This window comes from Rhinichthys klamathensis, unplaced genomic scaffold (assembly GCF_029890125.1).
Source record: "Rhinichthys klamathensis goyatoka isolate OS25496 unplaced genomic scaffold, OSU_Roscu_1.1 h1tg000090l_1, whole genome shotgun sequence".
Lineage (NCBI taxonomy): Eukaryota > Metazoa > Chordata > Actinopteri > Cypriniformes > Leuciscidae > Rhinichthys > Rhinichthys klamathensis.
In genome coordinates this window covers 7,118,337-7,138,238 of record NW_026606629.1, presented here as the reverse complement: position 1 = coordinate 7,138,238, position 19,902 = coordinate 7,118,337, and the positions used below count along the sequence as shown (strand labels likewise).

Below are 19,902 nucleotides of genomic sequence, written 5' to 3'. Positions count from 1 at the left end.
TGAACAACCTGAACAACCATCTATTGAGTGATTCTGTAATAAAGACATCAGAGGCTTCGTTGCACCAGTTTGCTTTGCTGTCTTTGGGCTTTTAACAGCATAACGTGCTCTCAGAGATGACCGTGTCTTTTAGATTACCGGGGCTGATCTGTTCGCTTTATCTCTTCTGAGTAAACACTGACATCAACATCCTCTTAACTAAATGAGGGATGGAGGCATGTCAGCAAGCCACTGCTCTCAGCTCCCTGCAGGAGGGCTGTTGTACGTTTCAGCAATCGTGATTTATCATCTACCCGCGACCGCTTTAAAAGATTCCCGATTTAGTTGCATACAGCACTGGTTGAGCTCCGCCTGATGAGTTTTGCCACAACAACTGTCTGTATCAGTGCAAATGTGGTGGGTAGAAGAGTCTTCAGTACTTCAGTAGCAGAGGAGGTGGGTTGGGTTGGGGGGGGGGGTCTCACTCGTGCTTATGTAATGGGTCTATTTCCAGCACTGACTCACTCCATATGGAATGATCTTGATATGAAATGCAAAAACCCACAAGGACGCGGAGAGTTGCACAAAGCACACTGGAGTTTCTCGGAACTCGCTTTCTGCGAGCATGGAGCTGTGTGCTTTTCATGACCTTGTGACTGGGTACTTTTTTGCCCCACGGCTGCATGTGGCCATTCTGCCCGCTGAGTGGGGGAAGGGTGAAGTAGGGTCGGATGAGAGTGGGTTTGTTGGGGGGTGGATGTGTTTTCTCCGCTCGTGGATTAATCCAGAGTCCTTAACCCACTTCCAAGTCCATAGCCGGCACGAGAGGGAAGAAATGGCATCACGAATGGGATCTCTGCTGGACTAAAGCTAATACAGGTTCAGCCGAAGTTCGACCGGGTGGGTTGCGCACATGGTCCCGCAGTCAACCCAGGCGAATGGGAAATGCTCTGCCATAACACAACGGTGAGGGATCACTGCATCTCTGGCGAACAGCCACGGCCCAGTCCGATCTCTGGCACTAGATGCAGGGAAACCAAAGACCACCGTGTGCTCTAAGTACACACACTATTCTCCCTCAAGCGTACACTTGTGCAGTTCTGTTGAACCGCTTTTAACGGGAATGTGCATTTGCATAGACGCATGTGCATTGGAAATAAAACTGTTTGCACAAGGCAGGATCTGTCAGTAGCCTTCAGGGAATCAAACCAACCTTGAATTACAAGGCTGGCGTGTAAGAATTGTAATTAGCAAGTTCAAAAGGTGCGGGACTTAAGATAAGTATGCAGTGAGAGATTCTCAAAGCACACTGCGAATCTCGCTAATGCAACGTATAGAAGGTGTATGTTAGACTTCACATCTGTCTTGTGTTCGTGTGCTGTTCCTCCTGAGGGAATTAGAATCTGAGATTCTGCTTAGTAATGCTGATATCATCCCTTTTCACTTTCATATCTCTTATTAAACCAATAATAATGAAGTGTGGTATTCAGCTGTTTCCAAAGAGCATATGTTTTAAAAAGAAGGGAAATGCTGATATTTCTTTGTTTATTTTATTTACTTATTTATTTATTTTTATTATTAATTTGTATTTATCTATTTTATTTTAGCCCTTTTAGTGGGAGCAGTTGACTAAATTTAAAAACCGCTAATTTGATAATAATAATAGTAAAAGTTTTGAATGTGGACTCTCTATATGCATACATGAGATCCGACTCTTTGCTTTTTTTTTTACAGCCAAATTAGAAATGTTCACTTTCATAATTTATGAAATATGATCATGATGATCATAATTGGTATCTGTAAAAATATAATGACCTATATCAAATCAGTATATTGTAACAGTCTTAACTAGTAGAATACAACTTGCATATTTGTTTGTTTCTCATAAGTATTTGTGGTAACTACTAGGGATGCTCTGATCGATCGGCCGCAGATCGGTATCGGCCGATAATCACATTCTATGATTTGATCGGGAGTCACTAAAATAGGCCGATCCCACCAACTGATTGGAAATTATTGACATTAGCGGCGCAGTCATCACCAGTTATTACGCGGTCTCAAGAAACAATGCATTTTTAAGCCTTGTGATTTAAGAACAAGTGATTTGAAACTGCTCACGCGCAGTAGGCAGCGAAACAGGGCTCATCTGATATGTTTGCACTAGGGGTGTAACGGTACACAAAAATCACGGTTCGGTACGTACCTCGGTTTTAAAGTCACGGTTCGGTACGTTTTCGATACAGCAAAAAGTAAGAAATGCCAGAGAAATGTCCTATTTGTTAAAAGAAAAAATATTTTTTAAATAAGTGTGAGTTTTCCTACATCTTGAAACTTTCAGGTTTATAAATGGGTGTCATCTTTGAAGGATAAACAAATAATGTTTTGGTCATCACATTAAAAAATAACATTTAAATATATGAAGAGTTCAGATGCAAAAGCCATTTGAAATTTTCTTCTAGAATGATCATTTTTATCAAGCTTGTATATTTAAGTTCAGTAATTTCACTTAAATGGCAATGAAGATTACCTATTAATTGTCATTTGAGTGAAATTACTGAACTTAAATATACAAGCTTCATAAAAATGATAATTCTAGAAGAAAATTTCAAATGGCACTTAGAGGCTTTTGCATCTGAACTCTTCATATATTTATTTATATAATATTTGAGTTTTGAAGTGCTGGAAAAAGATGTGTGAAGTACTTGAAAGCATTTCACTATTCCAGCCAAACTGGTTACATTTAGTGTTACTATATTAAATCCATGGTGAATGTTGCTGGTCTGTGGACGTAAAGTATTACTAGTTCATTCACGGCACAATATTTCTCCTGGTGTCCACGTCAGCGCTGTTTGATCTAATAGAGATCTACGGTTAATAACGGAGAAATGTGAATGCTTCTCACTAGATCTCGCAGCGATGTTATTACTTCAGTGGCGAACTCAAATGTTTTCTTTACTGGATCTTAGCGCTGTGTTGTAACAGTGTCGCTTGATCGAGATCGGCTCGCGCTGCACAGATGTTGCTGGTCCGAACTGATAAACGATCCGTGAAGCACATAATGAGTACCGCAGTTTCGTTCCGCTTTCATTACGCTTGCCATTTGATGTTGCGCAACGTTGTGGTGGTCGCGCCAGCGCGAATTTTGTCGGCAGGAAAAATGGTCCAAGGAATCGTTCGGTTTGTATGCGTACCGAACCGGAAGCCTCGAACAGAAACGGTTCAATACGAATACATGTACCGTTACACCCCTAGTTTGCACGCTGTCTGAGAGACTGGTTCTGTGCACACACTCATGGAACGTGCGCACATAAAGCTGCTGCTCATACAGCGTATGAGTACTTATCTTACTGGGTTTGTGTGTCAAAATGCCCGAGTATCTTCGTAAACGTAAACAGTGCATTCGGTGTTAAAGTGAAAGCGGGCTAATAAAACTGCTGCCGTCTTTGCCATTCATGTTAATCAAACAGTCTCTCATTGCTCTTAACTAAATCACTTTTGTGAAGATTACACTGTTTTTCTACATTTGGTTACTTTATGCAATTTATATTGTATTTCTATTTCTAATGCTTGATGTTTAACACTCGAGTGTTGATGGTGAGCGACAATTCAGTACAACTACAGCCGCATATGTTTTGGATAAAAAGAGGAATAGACTCTCTCCCCAAAATGCAGAAAAGCATTTATAAAGAGAATCCTGCCTTACCTACTTAAGTAGGACTTTGGAAGAAATGACTCAAATACTCAGCAATTGCTGAATAATATTCCTGATCATTTTTGTATCAGACTACTCATTTTGTTAATTTAGGAGTTTGCAGTGTTTCTATTTGTTTTTGTCCTCAGTCACATATTGGGCAATGTTTAATTACACTTTATGGGTTGTAATTATGTTCAGTTTGACATGAAGTCTTGTTGGCTCTTTAATGAGCATCCTCATTTGGATAGTGTTTTGCATAAGCCCTGTTTTTATTAATGGCCTATTAAAATGCTCATTGTAAAATTAATATTTGTTGTGCTTATTTATTTTATTTTCAGTTAATACAAAAATCTATAGCATTGCTGTAAATAATGTCTGTGGTATTACTTATTTGGAAAAAAACACTGACATTCAGCAGAGAGCTTAAAGGTGCAATGTGTAATATTTCTGTGGATCTATTGACAGAAATGCAATATAAGATCCATAACTATGTATTCGGTGGTGTATAAAGACCTTACTCAATGAACCGTTATGTTTTTATCACCTTAGAATGAGACATTTATATCTACATAACCGCGGGCACCCCCTTCTATGAAGGTCGACATATTGTGACTAGGGGTGTGACGGTTATTATATAACCGTGAGACCGACGGTTATAGTTGAACACCGTCATTAGAACTCTATAACCGCCAAAACCGTGCTATTAAAATATTTTTTACAAACATTTTTTATCATAGAGTATGTTTAAATACTAATATCAGCTTAAGAGGGAAACGGAGGCTGCTACTGCTGGAGATGATTCGGGAGAGGTCTGTCTGTACTTTACCGATCAGAGCGCGCGCTGACACGGAGTAAAGCCTTGTTTAAACTCGACGCGTCCGCACGAGCGCGAAGGTGAGCGCGGCAAAAATGACGCGTTCGGTGCGCAAGACCGGCAAGACCCCATTTGGCTTGGCTGTGTGCACGGCTTTTTTTGTAACAGCGCGCGCGGCGCCGCGTCCGAGGATGACCGACTTCAAGCCGAATCTGCCCGAGCATGCACGTCTCACCGCACCGGCACGCAGTTTACGCGTCTAAATTGCAAAGTTCATTCCAAAGTTTTTTCGTTAAGGTTTTGTTTACTGTGTGTGATTTATTTTAAACAAAGCACGTTCATTGCAACGTTTGTTTGTTTCTTAAGGATTTGTTTACTGTGTGATACATTTAATGGAAATGTATCAAAACCACGACGACGGTTATGTTACGAACCGTCACATTTGACTCGCGTCATAACAGTCATCACCAATTCTGAAACCGGCACACCCCTAATTGTGACGTCATTCTACCGTAGCCGGCAGCGAACAAACAGCGCTACAGAGCGCGTTTCGTTCATACCTTGAAAGAGAAGCCGCAGAAAGCTAGAAGCTAGCCATAGACACCATGAGTAGTGACTTTTCCCTTGTCAGTGGTGTAAAATATGTAGTTGGATTGTTTCATGTAACTTAGTTCTTCTCCCTCGCTGTGTTATGGCTTTGACAATCAGCTGATTAGTACTATTGACCGTAAAACAGTAACGTTACAGGAGTCACCAACCCGTCGATCGCGGTCGACAAGTCGATCTTGGAAGCATTTTAAGTCGATCGCGACGAGTTTTCAAAACCAGAGAAAAAAAAACAATATTTTTATTCATTATTATTTATTAATTTGTGTGTAGTAAATGGTGTCTAGGGGATGCGGAGGCGCGTGTGCTGTTACAATCACGTCATTTTTGCCGCGCGCACCTTTGGGCTCATGCGGACGCGTCGAGTATAAACAATGCTTTACGCTTTAACCAGCTCAGCCACAGCCCTACAGAATAACAGCTCATATTAGCCAGCTAAACTTTTACTACCCTGTTAGAAAAAATATATAGTTGCATAGTTTCATGTGGTTCTTCTCCCTCACTGTATTATGGGTTTGCTATGTGGGGAGAAATGTGCTGGTTACGTTCGTGAGACAATCAGCTGATTACTATTATTATATTATTATATTAAGACGCTTGATCCTCACCTCACTATGGCTTTGTAAACTTTACCCATGATGTGGTTTATAATGGACTGTGGTACAGAAACAGTGACAATGTTACACACTCTTGGCTTACTCTGGCTTTTCTCTGCTGTCTCAGACGACGATATGTTTGTCCCGTTTTAGCGACAGGAGCTTCTTCGAAAGGGAGGGGTGAGCAGTGGGCTGAGCCCTTAGTGCAACTCGCAACCGAACCGCTAGATGCTGCTAAAATCTACACACTGCACCTTTAATTATTACTTATATAAAGCTTAAATGATTGGGATCTGTATCGGTCGATCATGATGACAAAAAGATCAGTAATCGGTATCGGCTGCAAAAATCCTGATTGGAGCATCCCTAGTGGTCACACTTTATTTTACAGTGTCCTTGTTATACACTGTAAAACAATAATAATTGTTTTTTTATAATAATTAATTATAATAATGATTTATAATAATTATTATACATTTTATAATAATAATAATAATATTTTATTATTATAATAATAATTACAGTTATTATTGCTACATGTAGTTTATATAGCAATAATAACTGTAATTTTTGCATAACCAAATGCATCTAACCCTAAACCAAACATAATCCTAACCCTAACCCTATATTAAGTATATGTTGTTAATTAATATTCATCAGTAATGAAATGTTTAATTACACTGTAACAAGGTCACCTTAAAATAAAGTGTAACCATATTTGTATGTAAGGAGGCCTTTACACAAGCACATTGAATCAAACACAGGGGTCTTGAGAATTTTTTATGTTTCATATTTTTTATTATTTTTGTAATTTTGTGATTGATTTTGTAAGTCACAATGGCTAAAACGTCTGCTAAAGGACTAAAGTAAATGGAGCTCATGACAGAATGTGTGAATAGTCATTTCCTAATTAGTAATATTTTGGTCACAGATTACACTATTGTTCAAAAGTTTGTGGTCAGTAAGGTCATATTTGTTTTATTTATTTTTCTATGTATACTTTTTCAGCAAGGACAAGGATTAAATTGATCAAAGGTGACAGTAAAGACTTTTGAACCTCTTTTGACTTTTTATTCATCAAAGAATCCTGAATTTTTTTTTGTTTGTATCATGGTCATCTGTAAAAATAATAAGCTGCACTACTGTTTTCAACATTGATAATAAGAAATGTTTCTTGAGCACCAAATCAGCATATTAGAATGATTTCTAAAGGATCATGTGACACTGAAGACTGGAGTAACGGCTGCGGATTCAGCTTTGCCATCTCAGGAATTAATTACATTTTAAAATGTAATAAAATAGAAAATGATTATTTTAAACTCTAATACTGTTTTTACTGTTTTTAGATCAAATAAATGCAGTCTTGGTGAGCATAAGAGACTTCTTTGAAAAACATTGTTTTTTAAATTACAGACCCCAAACTTTTGAATGGTAGAGTACATTAAAAGTACATAAAAAGTATTGATTGGTACTGATGTCTCTCGTTATTTTTATCTCCCCAGCAACATCCAACCCCTTCACCCAAAAGCCACCACTGTTCAGCACCCTCCTGTACTCCATCGTGCCCATCATGGGCATCGCTGCCATTGTCCTGCTGTCCTTCTGGATGTATCGGCATCACAAGCTGGCGTATCCACCTGTTCTGGTGCCTACCCAGGTAACCTGATACTTTTCGTATATAATGCATGTATTTTTATTCACTTTTAGTAAAATGAGAATAAAAGTCTCATTTCAGTGTGTGTGTGTGTGTGTGTGTGTGAGAGTTTCGGTGTATCAGGACATCTTCATATCACTAGAAACTGTGCTTTGGGGAGCTGTTATTTCCCCTGGGCAGAACCTCCTGTTGATGTGAATGACAGTGAATTCAGGGATCTAATGTGCTCAATGTCACACTAGCTCAAGCTCAAACTCACTGTCAGCTGAAATCAAACGAGATTTGTCAGGACACTGTTGTGTTTCGATGCCCTCTTCTCTTACAATAAACAAAAATGACATAACACAAGACATGAGCAATCAGGTGACCTTTACCCCCTGTGTGTGACTAGTGTTAAGATTCACATCTACTTCTGAACTACACAATGGAGCTTTATAGATTCAGTGAAGTGAAAATCTGCACTACTGGGCCCGTGGGGAAAAAATCCTCACTTGTAGGACATCTTTGGCAGGTCAGAATAGATGCATTTACAAGCGTGTGCTGGGATGATATATGGGACCGTATGGTAGCACAAAGGGTTACCTTTGAGTCAGGTGAGCATTTGGAATTCCCCGATTGAGTTTCAGTGTTATGTAGGTCAGATCTGACAGATAAACCATCCCCACAGTACTGCTGATATCAAATATCATAATCAGCCCAAACTTGTTTTTGATTTGTTGGAAGCTTTATTAGTTCTTAATGCAGCAGGCAGAAGTCTTCGGGGACTATTACAACACTTAGTCAATATAAAACTGTGTTTGCAACTTCCATAATGGTATATTCTTAACGTAACCTTTCTGTAACTACTAAAATTGTTGGAATTTAATTCTTAATTGGATTGTGAAAAGCAGTCTGTATATGACAGGTGGTTGGGAATGTGTTTGAAAATAAGGCTTGGTGATGTCAGCTGAAAAAGAAAATCGTTTTGGAGGCGAAGAAAGTTTTATTGCGTATTTATTTATTTACACTTCCGTTTAAAGGTTTAGGGTCAGTAATATATTTTTTTTGTTTAAAGAAAGGACACATTAAACATTTTACATTGTTACAAAGGATTTCTATTTTAAATAAATGCTGTTCTTTTAAACATTCTATTCATGAACAAAACCTGAAAGTATTGAGCTTATGATTTCTGAAGAATTCATGTGACACTGTTGCCTGACGTCGTCATACTCAGATTCTAGTCAGAATGTGAGTCTGATTCTGCCCCATTGGGCTGTGATTATGGGGCGTGTTTCAACCGAACCAGGAAAAAAATGCCTCTGCACTCAATTGGATAGACCGAATCCCGTAGGAAGGACGGCAAAAACATATTTCCGGTCTACAAATGCCTTGATCGCGGTTCTCTGTTCCTCTTTTAAAATTAATGCGCTGTCTACATCTTCTATAACAGATGCGATGGCTGAATCTACACATCTCAATTCTCCAGCGGCAGCCATTCTTTGTTATAAACGAATTCAACCCAAGCGCTCTTTGGTGACGTGGATGATTACGTTACTGGTGATCAGCTGTCCATCATCGTATAAAGCCCGCCCTGACAATTTGATTGGTCCAAACAGCTCTGGTTTGGGCATACTTGCTTCTCAACGGATCAAGTCCAGACCGAACTTCCCATCCTCAAATGTTGTGGGCGGGGTTCGGCCCACAACATTTAATAAAATGTTGATCAATCAAAGGAATAAATTACTTTTTAAACTAAATTAAAATAGATAACAGGTATTTTATTTTGAAATATTATTTCACAATATTTAAATTTTAACTTATGTTTGATGAAATAAATGCAGCCTTTGTGAGTAAATAAATCTTACTCCACATTTTTGAATGGTAGTATATTAATTTAATTTTTGTTTTGATTGATCATTTCCTCCAGAATTGTGTCTAAAGCCTCAACGCTGTCACTGTTTGTAATGAAAAGTGAGTGCAGAAAAAGGCTTTAAAGTTATATTTATTTTCAGTGATGAAATCATTACCTTACATTACCTTGCTCAGTTTCTGTTGATAAATAACATTGTGCATTGTATTTTGTATATTGCTGCTACAACCTCCCTTTCTAGTAGGGATGCACGATATAGGATTTTGGCCGATATTCGATATGCCGATATTTTCAAACTAATTTTGCCCGATGCCGATACCGATATATATGTATTTTTGACCATTGTAAGTGCAAAAAAAGCTTATTAAAGCTTCTTATTAATGTTCTCAGTCAAGAGCAGTGAGTGATTTCCTCTTTGTGTTTTGTTGTTTTATTAACATTAACGGGATAGTTCTCCCAAAAATTTAAATTGTCATCATTTACTCTCTCAAGTTTCTTTCTTCTGTTGAAATTATAAAAGTTATTTGGAAGAATGTGGCTAACCAAACAGTTGCTGTACTTCAGTGACTTCCATAGTATATTTAAGCACAAGAAAGAAATGAATCCAGGTTTGAAACAACATTAGAGTGAGTAAATAATGACAGAATTTTTATTTCTGGGTGCAGTATCTCTTTAAAGACAAGCGGCAGAATATTTTTACTGTCTCTTTAAGAACTGCACGCGACGCGTCTAATATACACGCATTTGACAAGCAGATTTTCTCTGTTTGCTTTCACTTTAGACATAACCAACTTTGTTTATGTAAACCTTGTGTGTATTTGACAGTATCAGCACAATAAGACTCGAAAGATTAGTCCAGTATGCAGACTCTGTGACAGGCTTTTAGTTCCTGTGAGCGTCAGGTGTAACGCGCTCAGAAAAGCGGATGTTAGAACAGCGCATCAGCACGTGAATGACATGTTTAACTAGCAAGACTTTGACGCACATGCAAACAATGAACTTTTGTGAATTGCAGTGTCCCGTGAGTGTAACTCTACCTCTGCGTTTACATGTGATGTGATGTGAATGTACGTCGCGTTGTACAGTATGTTGAGATGAAGGCGCCGGAATTGAACTGATAGAATGCACGATACTATGATTTTTCTTCAAAAGCAGATCGTGGAGACATTTTAATCGTCCACGATCAAAAACCGTGAGACGCACACCCCTAGTTGGAAGTTTAAGTTGCTGGCGCTCATGCTTCGTTCACGGTCGTCACGTGCGCATAGGAAACACGCCACCCTATCGGCAAGGCTCATCGGCAGAAATATTCATATCGGCCAATGCCGATGATGGTCATTTTAAGCTTTTATCGGCCGATACCGATGTTGTCCCGATATCATCGTGCATCCCTACTTTCTAGTTGGGATGCACCGATTAAAATTTTTGCTGTCGATACTGATATCGACTACTAGGGATGCACGATATTGGATTTTGGCCGATATTTTCAAACTTATTTTGCCCGATACCGATATATTTGTATTTTTTTTTTAAGTGCAAAAAAACCTTATTAAAGCTTCTATTAATGTTCTCAGTCAAGAGCAGTGAGTGATTTCCTCTGTGTTTTGTTGTTTTATTAACATTAAAGGAATAGTTCTCCCAAAAATGTTAATTGTCATCATTTACTCTCTCAAGTTTCTTTGAAAATCTGTTGAAAATAAAAGTTATTTGGAAGAATGTGGCTAACCAAACAGTTGCTGTACTCCAGTGACTTCCATAGTATATTTAAGCACAAGAAAGAAATGAATACCGGTTTGGAACAACATTAGAGTGAGTAAATAATGACAGATTTTTTATTTCTGGGTGCAGTATCTCTTTAAGGACAAGCGGCAGCATATTATTACTGTCTCTTTAAGAACTGCACGCGACGCGTCTAATATACACGCATTTGACAAGCAGATTTTTTCTGTTTGCTTTCACTTTAGACATAACCAACTTTATGTAAACCTTGTGTGTATTTGACCGTATCAGCGCAATAAGACTAGTCCAGTATACAGGCGCTGTGACAGGCTTTTGGTTCCTGTGAGCGTCGGGTGTAACGCGCTCAGAAAAGCGGATGTTAGAACAGCGCATCAGCACGTGAATGACAACTAGCAAGACTTTGACGCACATGCAAATAATGAACTTTTGTGAATTGCAGTGTCCCGTGAGTGTAACTCTACCTCTGCGTTTACATGTGATGTGATGATGTGAATGTGCGTCGCATTGTACAGTATGTTGAGATGAAGGCGCCAGAATTGAACTGATAGAATGCACAACACTATGATTTTTCTTCAAAAGCAGATCGTGGAGAGATATTTTAATCATCCACGATCAAAAACCGTGATTATCGCACACCCCTAGTTGGAAGTTTAAGTTGCTGGCGCTCATGCTTTGTTCACGGTCATCACGTGCGGATAGGAAACAGGCCACCCTATCGGCAAGGCTCATCGGCAGTAATATTCATATCGGCCAGTGCCGATAATGGTCATTTTAAGCTTTTATCGGCCGATACCAATGTTGTCCCGATATCATCGTGCATCCCTATCGACTACCGATTTCTTGTCATCTTGATCGGCCGATACTGATCTCGATATTTATTTTACAGTGAACCTTTTAATAGGCCTTTAAAAAACAGAGCTTACGCAAAACACTATCCATTTTAGGATACTTTGGCTTATTAAAGAGCCTACAAGACTTTAAAACTGAACAATTGCAGGCTGTCAACATGACAGGTGACTGCGGCACTGAAGTTTGACGTCATCGCGTGTTTTACAAATTCAAATTGGGGTCGGTTTGTAAGATCGGACAAATTTAGTGACTACCAATCGAGTCGTAGAATGTGATTATCAGCCAATACCGATTTGCAGCCGATCGATCGCAGCATCCCTCCTTTTTAGAGTTTTAAACAAAGCTTTGAGCTTAACTTTCACAATGTTTTAAATATATAGTCAGGCAAATCTTGTGTTACTTATATTTACATATGTTTGGTTAAAGACTTCTCTCTTGTCTCCCTGTAACTTGGTCAGTTCATTCACTCACTGATATTATCTCTATAAACATCTACACTGAAACTCCTAAATGCACTGTAAATCTTTATTTAAATTTAAATGGGTCCATCTTTAAATTTGTATGGTAGCCTGATGGTGGTTGCTGTATGCATTTACATTGGATGTAATGCATGCTGTATGCATCAACATAAATGAGAATCATTTTATGATGCCCTTATTAGTTGTCATCAACATTGTTTTGAATAGCTCTGAAACATTCCTTCATCAATTCTCAGGCCATTTTAAAGCATGTAGTTAAAAATAATCTCTTCGTTTGAAGCATTTGGCCCCCAGCCTCCACTTTAGAGTCTCGTACCATTTAGAAGGCAGAGAGACGCTTATTTAACAGTTTTCTTACAAGGGCCCAAGACCCAACATGCCCCTCAAGAGAGAGAGCACAGTGTGCTTTAACCGCATTAAGTGCTTGGCTTCATGGTGAGGAAGGGAATTTCTTGTTTCAGGAAAGAACGGAGATTCAGGCAACTGCACGCATAGTGCAGTGTTTAAAGCCATGAGGTCAGCTCCTGCATTCATGTGCAACTCATTGCCTTGGTTCCATTTCTTTATATTCAGGTTTTAGCTCTTGTGCATTACAATGCTCAGTTCTACAAACTTATTTTGTTGTTGTTTATGGCAGTAAATAATATTTTACATGTGCCACTTCTGTCCTCATCTAAATCGCCATTGTTATATTGTCATATATATACAGCTTTTTAAAAATTATTATTTGGTATGGATAGGGAGCTGTTGCGTTATGACTCTGAAAACACCATATTCTCTATAATTTTCTAAGTTTCACAAAAAGTCCTGCACAAAAATTTGTGCTAAGTGTTGGTTGTTTTGAGAAGAGTATGGTACAATATTAAGTCTGAATGAGAATGCAGGGAGATATGTTGTACTCACTGAACAACGATTCATCCCCCATTTTCTTTAAACTATATCTTTGGTGTTTTCTTTTTTGAGATTCTGAAACTTTCCTAGTTTTCCGTTTTATTTGGAGAAGTCTCTCAGTATCTTGTGGAAGTCTGGCAGTTGCTGTAACATGCAGATTTGGCCTCAGGTGCAAGCAGCAACTGTTGAGTGGTGTACTTGGGGCAGAATGTTCATTCTTTCCAGTTATATTCACTTATATAAAGTTAAAATTGCACACAAGCCAGAAATTATTCTACATAAGGCAAGATTTTTAATCAGAATATCTACTTGAGGCCCTCGCCTGAACCAGTATATTTCTTTTTCATCTTAAAGATGAAATATGTGCTTTTTGCAGCACAAGCTGCATCAAACAGAATTGCAAAAATACAAAATCCCAAAATCATTGGTTGGACAAACAGATTGTCCCATCCCAAACATAAGACATTGGTTCAGTCAGTGTAGCTTTGTTGGCCCGTTTTCGGACAATTCAACCTCTGAATAGCTTACTTTTAGTTTCTGCACATTAAAGTAGCAAAAGAAAGAAGAAAGTATTTTAAAAAAAACAACTCATTTTTATGAATTTTAGACTATAATAAAATCCTATTCCTATCTTTTGGCTTGACATAAATCTAAAATATTTTGGACAGACAAAATTGGGTTAACCTGTAGAAATATGTTGTGTTGGCCTGCAAGTAAAAGTTCCTACTGAAATAGTGAAACAGATTTACTCGTTCTTCCAGAAACCCTGAAATTCCCCATCTCATATACGTTAAACTAAAACTAACGCTTGATTTCCTCTTTCCTTCCTCAACTAGCACGCCTTTCATATAATGATAGAGGTAAGAGAAGCCTGATTCATTCATCTTTTTTTTTCAAGGTTATGTTGGAACCTCATTTTAAACCTTTTTTTCATTGCTATCAAAAGCACCCCTTTGTTTTCGTTAGCACATTTTCCTATAATATCCCACTGGTTTTATTTTGCGTTTATCCCTGCACATTGCCTCATCAATCTGTGATGTCCTGAATTTCAGTGCACGGATAACAAAAACGAAATCCCCTCTGATTCAGGGGATTCAGGCAGAGATCCCTTGATTTAGGTGCATGGTAAAACGGCAATACTGAGATTGATGAATGCACGTCTCCAAGCATGCAGCAAATGTATGCAAAGATGAATGTTATGAATGTGGGAATGGGGAACAGCTTAAAGTGTTTTTATTGTACTTAACATATGAAACATTTGCAGTCATATTGAAAGATTCATAGCAAACTGTCATGTTGCATCAGCGTCACTCCTTGGACATTCTCTCTTTCAGCACACAAATTGCACATGAAAAATCTGTTGTTTAATGGATATGAAGCTGTGGCCCTGTGCAACACTCGTTTGCCAATCTGTGTGGTAGTTTTTGCCAGAGAGGCAAAACTCTTAAAAACTGGAATGAACCAAGATTATTCCCTAATGAGTCCTGAGCTTTATTTACTTTTGTATGAATGTGCTTCATGACAGATGTTCGTCCATGAGCTAAATAAATCCTAAACGGCAAAATATTAAAAATGCCTTGCTAGTTTTATAAGGGTCATGTTATGTAAAACTGGATTTTTTTTCCCCCTCCCAGCAAGAAATGCAGCAGTATAGTGATTATATACACTCACCGGCACTTTATTAGGTACACCTGTCCAACTGCTCGTTAACACTTAATTTCTAAGCAGCCAATCACATGGCGGCAACTCAGTGCATTTAGGCATGTAGACATGGTCAAGACAATCTCCTGCAGTTCAAACCGAGCATCAGTATGGGGAAGAAAGTTGATTTGAGTGACTTTGAACGTGGCATGATTGTTGGTGCCAGAAGGGCTGGTCTGAGTATTTCAGAAACTGCTAATCTACTGGGATTTTCACGCACAACCATCTCTAGGGTTTACAGAGAATGGTCCGAAAAAGAAAAAACATCCAGTGAGCGGCAGTTCTGTGGGCGGAAATGCCTTGTTGATGCCAGAGGTCAGAGGAGAATGGCCAGACTGGTTCGAGCTGATAGAAGGGCAACAGTGACTGAAATAACCACTCGTTACAACCGAGGTATGCAGCAAAGCATTTGTGAAGCCACAACACGCACAACCTTGAGGCGGATGGGCTACAACAGCAGAAGACTCCACCGGGTACCACTCATCTCCACTACAAATAGGAAAAAGAGGCTACAATTTGCAAGAGCTCACCAAAATTGACCAGTTGAGGACTGGAAAAATGTTGCCTGGTCTGATGAGTCTCGATTTCTGTTGAGACATTCAGATGTTAGAGTCAGAATTTGGCGTAAACAGAATGAGAACATGGAACCATCATGCCTTGTTACCACTGTGCAGGCTGGTGGTGGTGGTGTAATGGTGTGGGGGATGTTTTCCTGGCACACTTTAGGCCCCTTAGTGCCAATTGGGCATCGTTTAAATGCCACGGCCTACCTGAGCATTGTTTCTGACCATGTCCATCCCTTTATGGCCACCATGTACCCATCCTCTGATGGCTACTTCCACCATGTCACAAAGCTCTAATCATTTCAAATTGGTTTCTTGAACATGACAATGAGTTCACTGTACTAAAATGGCCTCCACAGTCACCAGATCTCAACCCAATAGAGCATCTTTGGGATGTGGTGGAACGGGAGATTCGCATCATGGATGTGCAGCCGACAAATCTGCGGCAACTGTGTGATGCCATCATGTCAATATGGACCAAACTCCCTGAGGAATGCTTCCAGCACCTTGTTGAATCTATGCCACGAAGAATTGAGGCAGTTCTGAAGGCAAAAGGGGGTCCAACCCGTTACTAGCATGGGGTACCTAATTAAGTGGCCGGTGAGTGTAGATTAAATAGATTATATTATGTTTTTTTAGATTATATTTATCATTTTCTATGTCACCCTAACGGCAAAAGCAGTCTGTTTTATTCCTAGGGCCAGAAAGTTTAAAATGGTATGAAAACTGAATATGACCAGAATATTTAAATTTTGGTCCAGGAAACATTGATTAACATTATAAGTGGGCCTCAGGGGGGGAATAAAATGCTGCAAAAATATAAGATATTGCCCTTTTAAAACTTTTTTAATCACTTTGTATTCCCAGAAGGTGGTTAAACAGCAATGTTGGGCAGTCCAAGAACAAGTAAAGAACTAGGCCTAGTCATTCAGTGTGTGTGGAGCCAAAAATTGTTGCTCAGTTGCTGCACAGATTTAATCCATTCTGAAGATTTATTACAAAACATCACATTGATGCTTTTATCCATCCTTGTGTCAGAGCTGATAAGATGCACTCTGGCACTTAGATGTCTATTTAGTTCTGTAAGGATTTTGCTTTGAATTACATTGTATACAGTATGTGCTGCTTACGCTTCCATTTGTTACAGCAAACCGCTGTGTATTGCTTTGGTCTTCCAAATGAACAACTGTATGTAAATAATTCACAAGAGATCAAAAGCCCCCAAATGCACTTGCTTTCTTCAAAAAGTGTAGTCTTGGTAAACAGTCATGGACCTTATGGGGAGGCTTTTTTTGTTATAGAAATCCAATTATTTTTACCACACAGAAAATTTACAGTAGACTTAATAACAATGCTTAAAGCTTTGAGTGCAATAAAAACATTATTTGCATCAGATTAATTTAATCTATTAAAACTATTCAGACATGCATCGACAAAAATGTAACAATCAAAAAAAAAAATGTTTCAATCAGCTAATACATCTGAATTGAATGTGATGAGAATGTGATGTACCACAAAATAATGAAGGCAAGTGTTTCTGTGTGCTGTCCTTGTGGGCTGAATGCAAAAACAAACTGACTGATCGAATTTTTACAGAATGTATGTGTATAAAATAAGAAAGCAAATGAGAAAGAAATATATCTAAAAACGTATTGCTTAAGTTATCTTTTTTAAAACCAGTTGTGCAAAGTATAGGGTGCTTAAGATATAAGAATTAGGGACATCTGTGGTCACTATGAGACTTAATACATGTATGAATGCTTCACCCGTTCAACAAATGTCCGTTGGGCTTTTTCCACTGGTCTCTTTATTTTCAGACTTTGAACAACACAAACAACTCCAGTAACCTGCTCACTGAAATACTATATCTGCCACAGGCATCTGGGTAGATGGATAGCCCTCTTAAATTACCTGTGTTGTTCTTTCTTTTACTCTATTTTGGAAAAGGAATGCATTAAAAATGTCAGCCTTTGCCTCCATCCACGTCTGCTGCCCCAGGGGCAGACACTTCCCATAAGACTTATTGTCATCATGTTTATGAGTGGTGTCTGTTTAGTGACTGACGTTTGGGCAAATGGAAAAGTAAACATGACCCTGACCTGTGTGGGTGTAAGTGTGTGAGGTCAGGGTGAGGGTTGCGTCCCCCTCAGGAGCTCAGTCCCTCCCTTACCTCCATCCTCCCTCATTACTTGTCAGCTCTCTCGTTTTGTGTAAAAGCAAAGCATTGCCATCTCAGAAGTATTCGCTTTCTCGCCTGCGTCCTGACAGTTTTTTGTTTTCTTCTCTGCATGATGGATGTTCTGTTCTTTAACCTAGTCTCCTCCCACCCACAGTCATGTGATGTACTTTTCTTCGGCATTTGTTTCCTTGAGGACTTGGAAAAAAGTTAGTTAACAACCCAGATCCATATGCTAAGGAGTCTCGGTTCAGAACAATCGGTGCCAAAAACATGCCTGTTCTCCATTTGTCCTACTTTTGCCTGAACTCCAAATCACATTTCAGCAGGTGCTCTGTGGACAGCCTTTCTTCATCCTACCTACTTATTGAGTATTTGTTTCTAAGGGAGGCCAAATAAAGCTGTTTTTTTTTCCCTTCAACCACTTAAGACTAACACTAGCCATGTTTCCACTGACGGGCCACTGTCACTTCTGGAGCTTGATCGGCCCTCGTCGGGGCCAATGGTCAGGGTTAGTCTTAAGTGGTTGAAGGGAAAAAAAACAGCTTTATTTGGCCTCCCTTAGAAACAAATACTCAATAAGTAGGTAGGATGAAGAAAGGCTGTCCACAGAGCACCTGCTGAAATGTGATTTGTTTCTAAGGGAGGCCAAATAAAGCTGGGTTTTTTCCCTTCAACCACTTAAGACTAACACTAGCCATGTTTCCACTGACGGGCCACTGTCACTTCTGGAGCTTGATCGGCCCTCGTCGGGGCCAATGGTCAGGGTTTTTTGGCCCGCTGAATACCTTGGTCCAAAGCGGGCCAGTTCGGGCTTGAGGAGGGGTCATGAACAGGGGCGAGTTTGCCTGAGTCAGGAGACGGCAGTGCCGCAGATGATTTCATATACCAGCTAACATCAGCGTTAAAGACTTTTAAAATCATTTTAGCTCAAAACTCACTTTCAGACAGCAGCGAGTGTTTGAAATAACTTCTGTTTGTGATCCGATGTGGATTCTGATCACCGTATAAGGCAGAAATATTTAGATGCAATGCAAAAGACTATGCACACTAACAATTACCTTTGTAAACATGGTAAATACAACCGCTTGAAGAAATCAAGACATATCATATAGGCTATCACAATCGTGTATTTTTTTTTATCTGTCAGTACGTCTCGTCTCTTTATACCGGACTCTCTGATCCATATTTAGCTCCATATATGTCATAACATAAAGCAACTCCTTTTTTTCAGGAGATTCCTCTGTTTCTCTGACTGAAAATATAACTGTATTGCGACTGTCACTGGAGAGAGTGCTAAAGCTCCTCAGGTCATATTTTTGGTGGAAAATTTGTAGAAATTATCATTCTTTCTGAATGTGATGTAAACATACTGTCCTGTGACTACAAATAAACAGAAAGAGACGCGACTAAGTACGTGTGTCCTCTTTCTTTTGTGATAACGGTAAATACCACTTTATTTCTTTGTGACTAATGTGCAATCTTGGCAAATTAATTCCTTATGGTCAATGTATCACTTATTATTGTAAAACTGTGGTAAAACATCGATGCTTGGTTTTAAATCTTTAAGTAAACAAAAATGCCAACAAACGGTCGCTTTTATCATGTTCGTTTTGCAATCTCGCTAGTTTCCAGTGATTTCTTTCTGATTAGTTTTCTGATAAAACGTCCATTTGTTGGTGAAATGATGGGTGTGTGTGACGTTCTTCCAGAGAGGCGTGTTATGGGCGGGTTTTAGTGAAGCGCTGCGGAGCTGACGGTAGAAACGCAGCGTGGTTTTGGGCTTGGTGCTACTAGCTATTAGCCCAGCCCGGCCCGTTGAAAGCCCTGGCTCGCACTCGCCAGACAGTGGAAAAGTGGCTACTGAGAAGTAGGTTGTTCTGATGACCTGTAAAGAATGTACCTGGGTCATTTTTATTCCTAGTATTAAAAAAAAAAATACAAAATTAAATTTAGCTTATATTTGCTTAAAGAAAATTGAGGCTGTAGGCTATGTTTGCATTGCGATATTAAGTTATTGCGACAATAATCATTGCTAAAAAAAAAAAAGATATACACTTTTATATATATGTATATCTTACAGTAAAATTATATTTATGTCAGTGAAAATTTATATTATTTAATCAGTTATGTTTTGTTATTGTTTTTAAATGTATTGTCTTTATATGTATATTTAGCTAAATATTTTATTTACTTATTTTCAGTGTGAAATTTGTTGAGAATTAGGTGAGCAGTATGGCAGGCTCAGCCAGCACAGCGGCAGGGTTTGGGTTCGTGCCTACAGATGCCATCTATATTGCTTTCCTACACT

The 19,902-nt window shown here is 38.9% G+C and overlaps 1 protein-coding gene across 4 annotated transcripts in view; it reads left to right on the top strand.

Annotated features, from left to right (window-relative positions):
• acvr2aa (activin A receptor type 2Aa) overlaps window positions 1–19,902 on the top strand; it is a 78,707-nt gene that overhangs the window by 47,039 nt on the left and 11,766 nt on the right. For 2 of the 4 annotated variants that reach the window (XM_056252033.1, XM_056252031.1), the window contains exons 4-5: window positions 7,192–7,346; window positions 13,988–14,011. In XM_056252033.1, coding sequence (XP_056108008.1) covers window positions 7,192–7,346; window positions 13,988–14,011 — 179 coding nt within the window. The remainder of the gene's footprint in view (window positions 1–7,191; window positions 7,347–13,987; window positions 14,012–19,902) is intronic. The other 2 variants (XM_056252034.1, XM_056252032.1) reach the window with 1 other exon arrangement.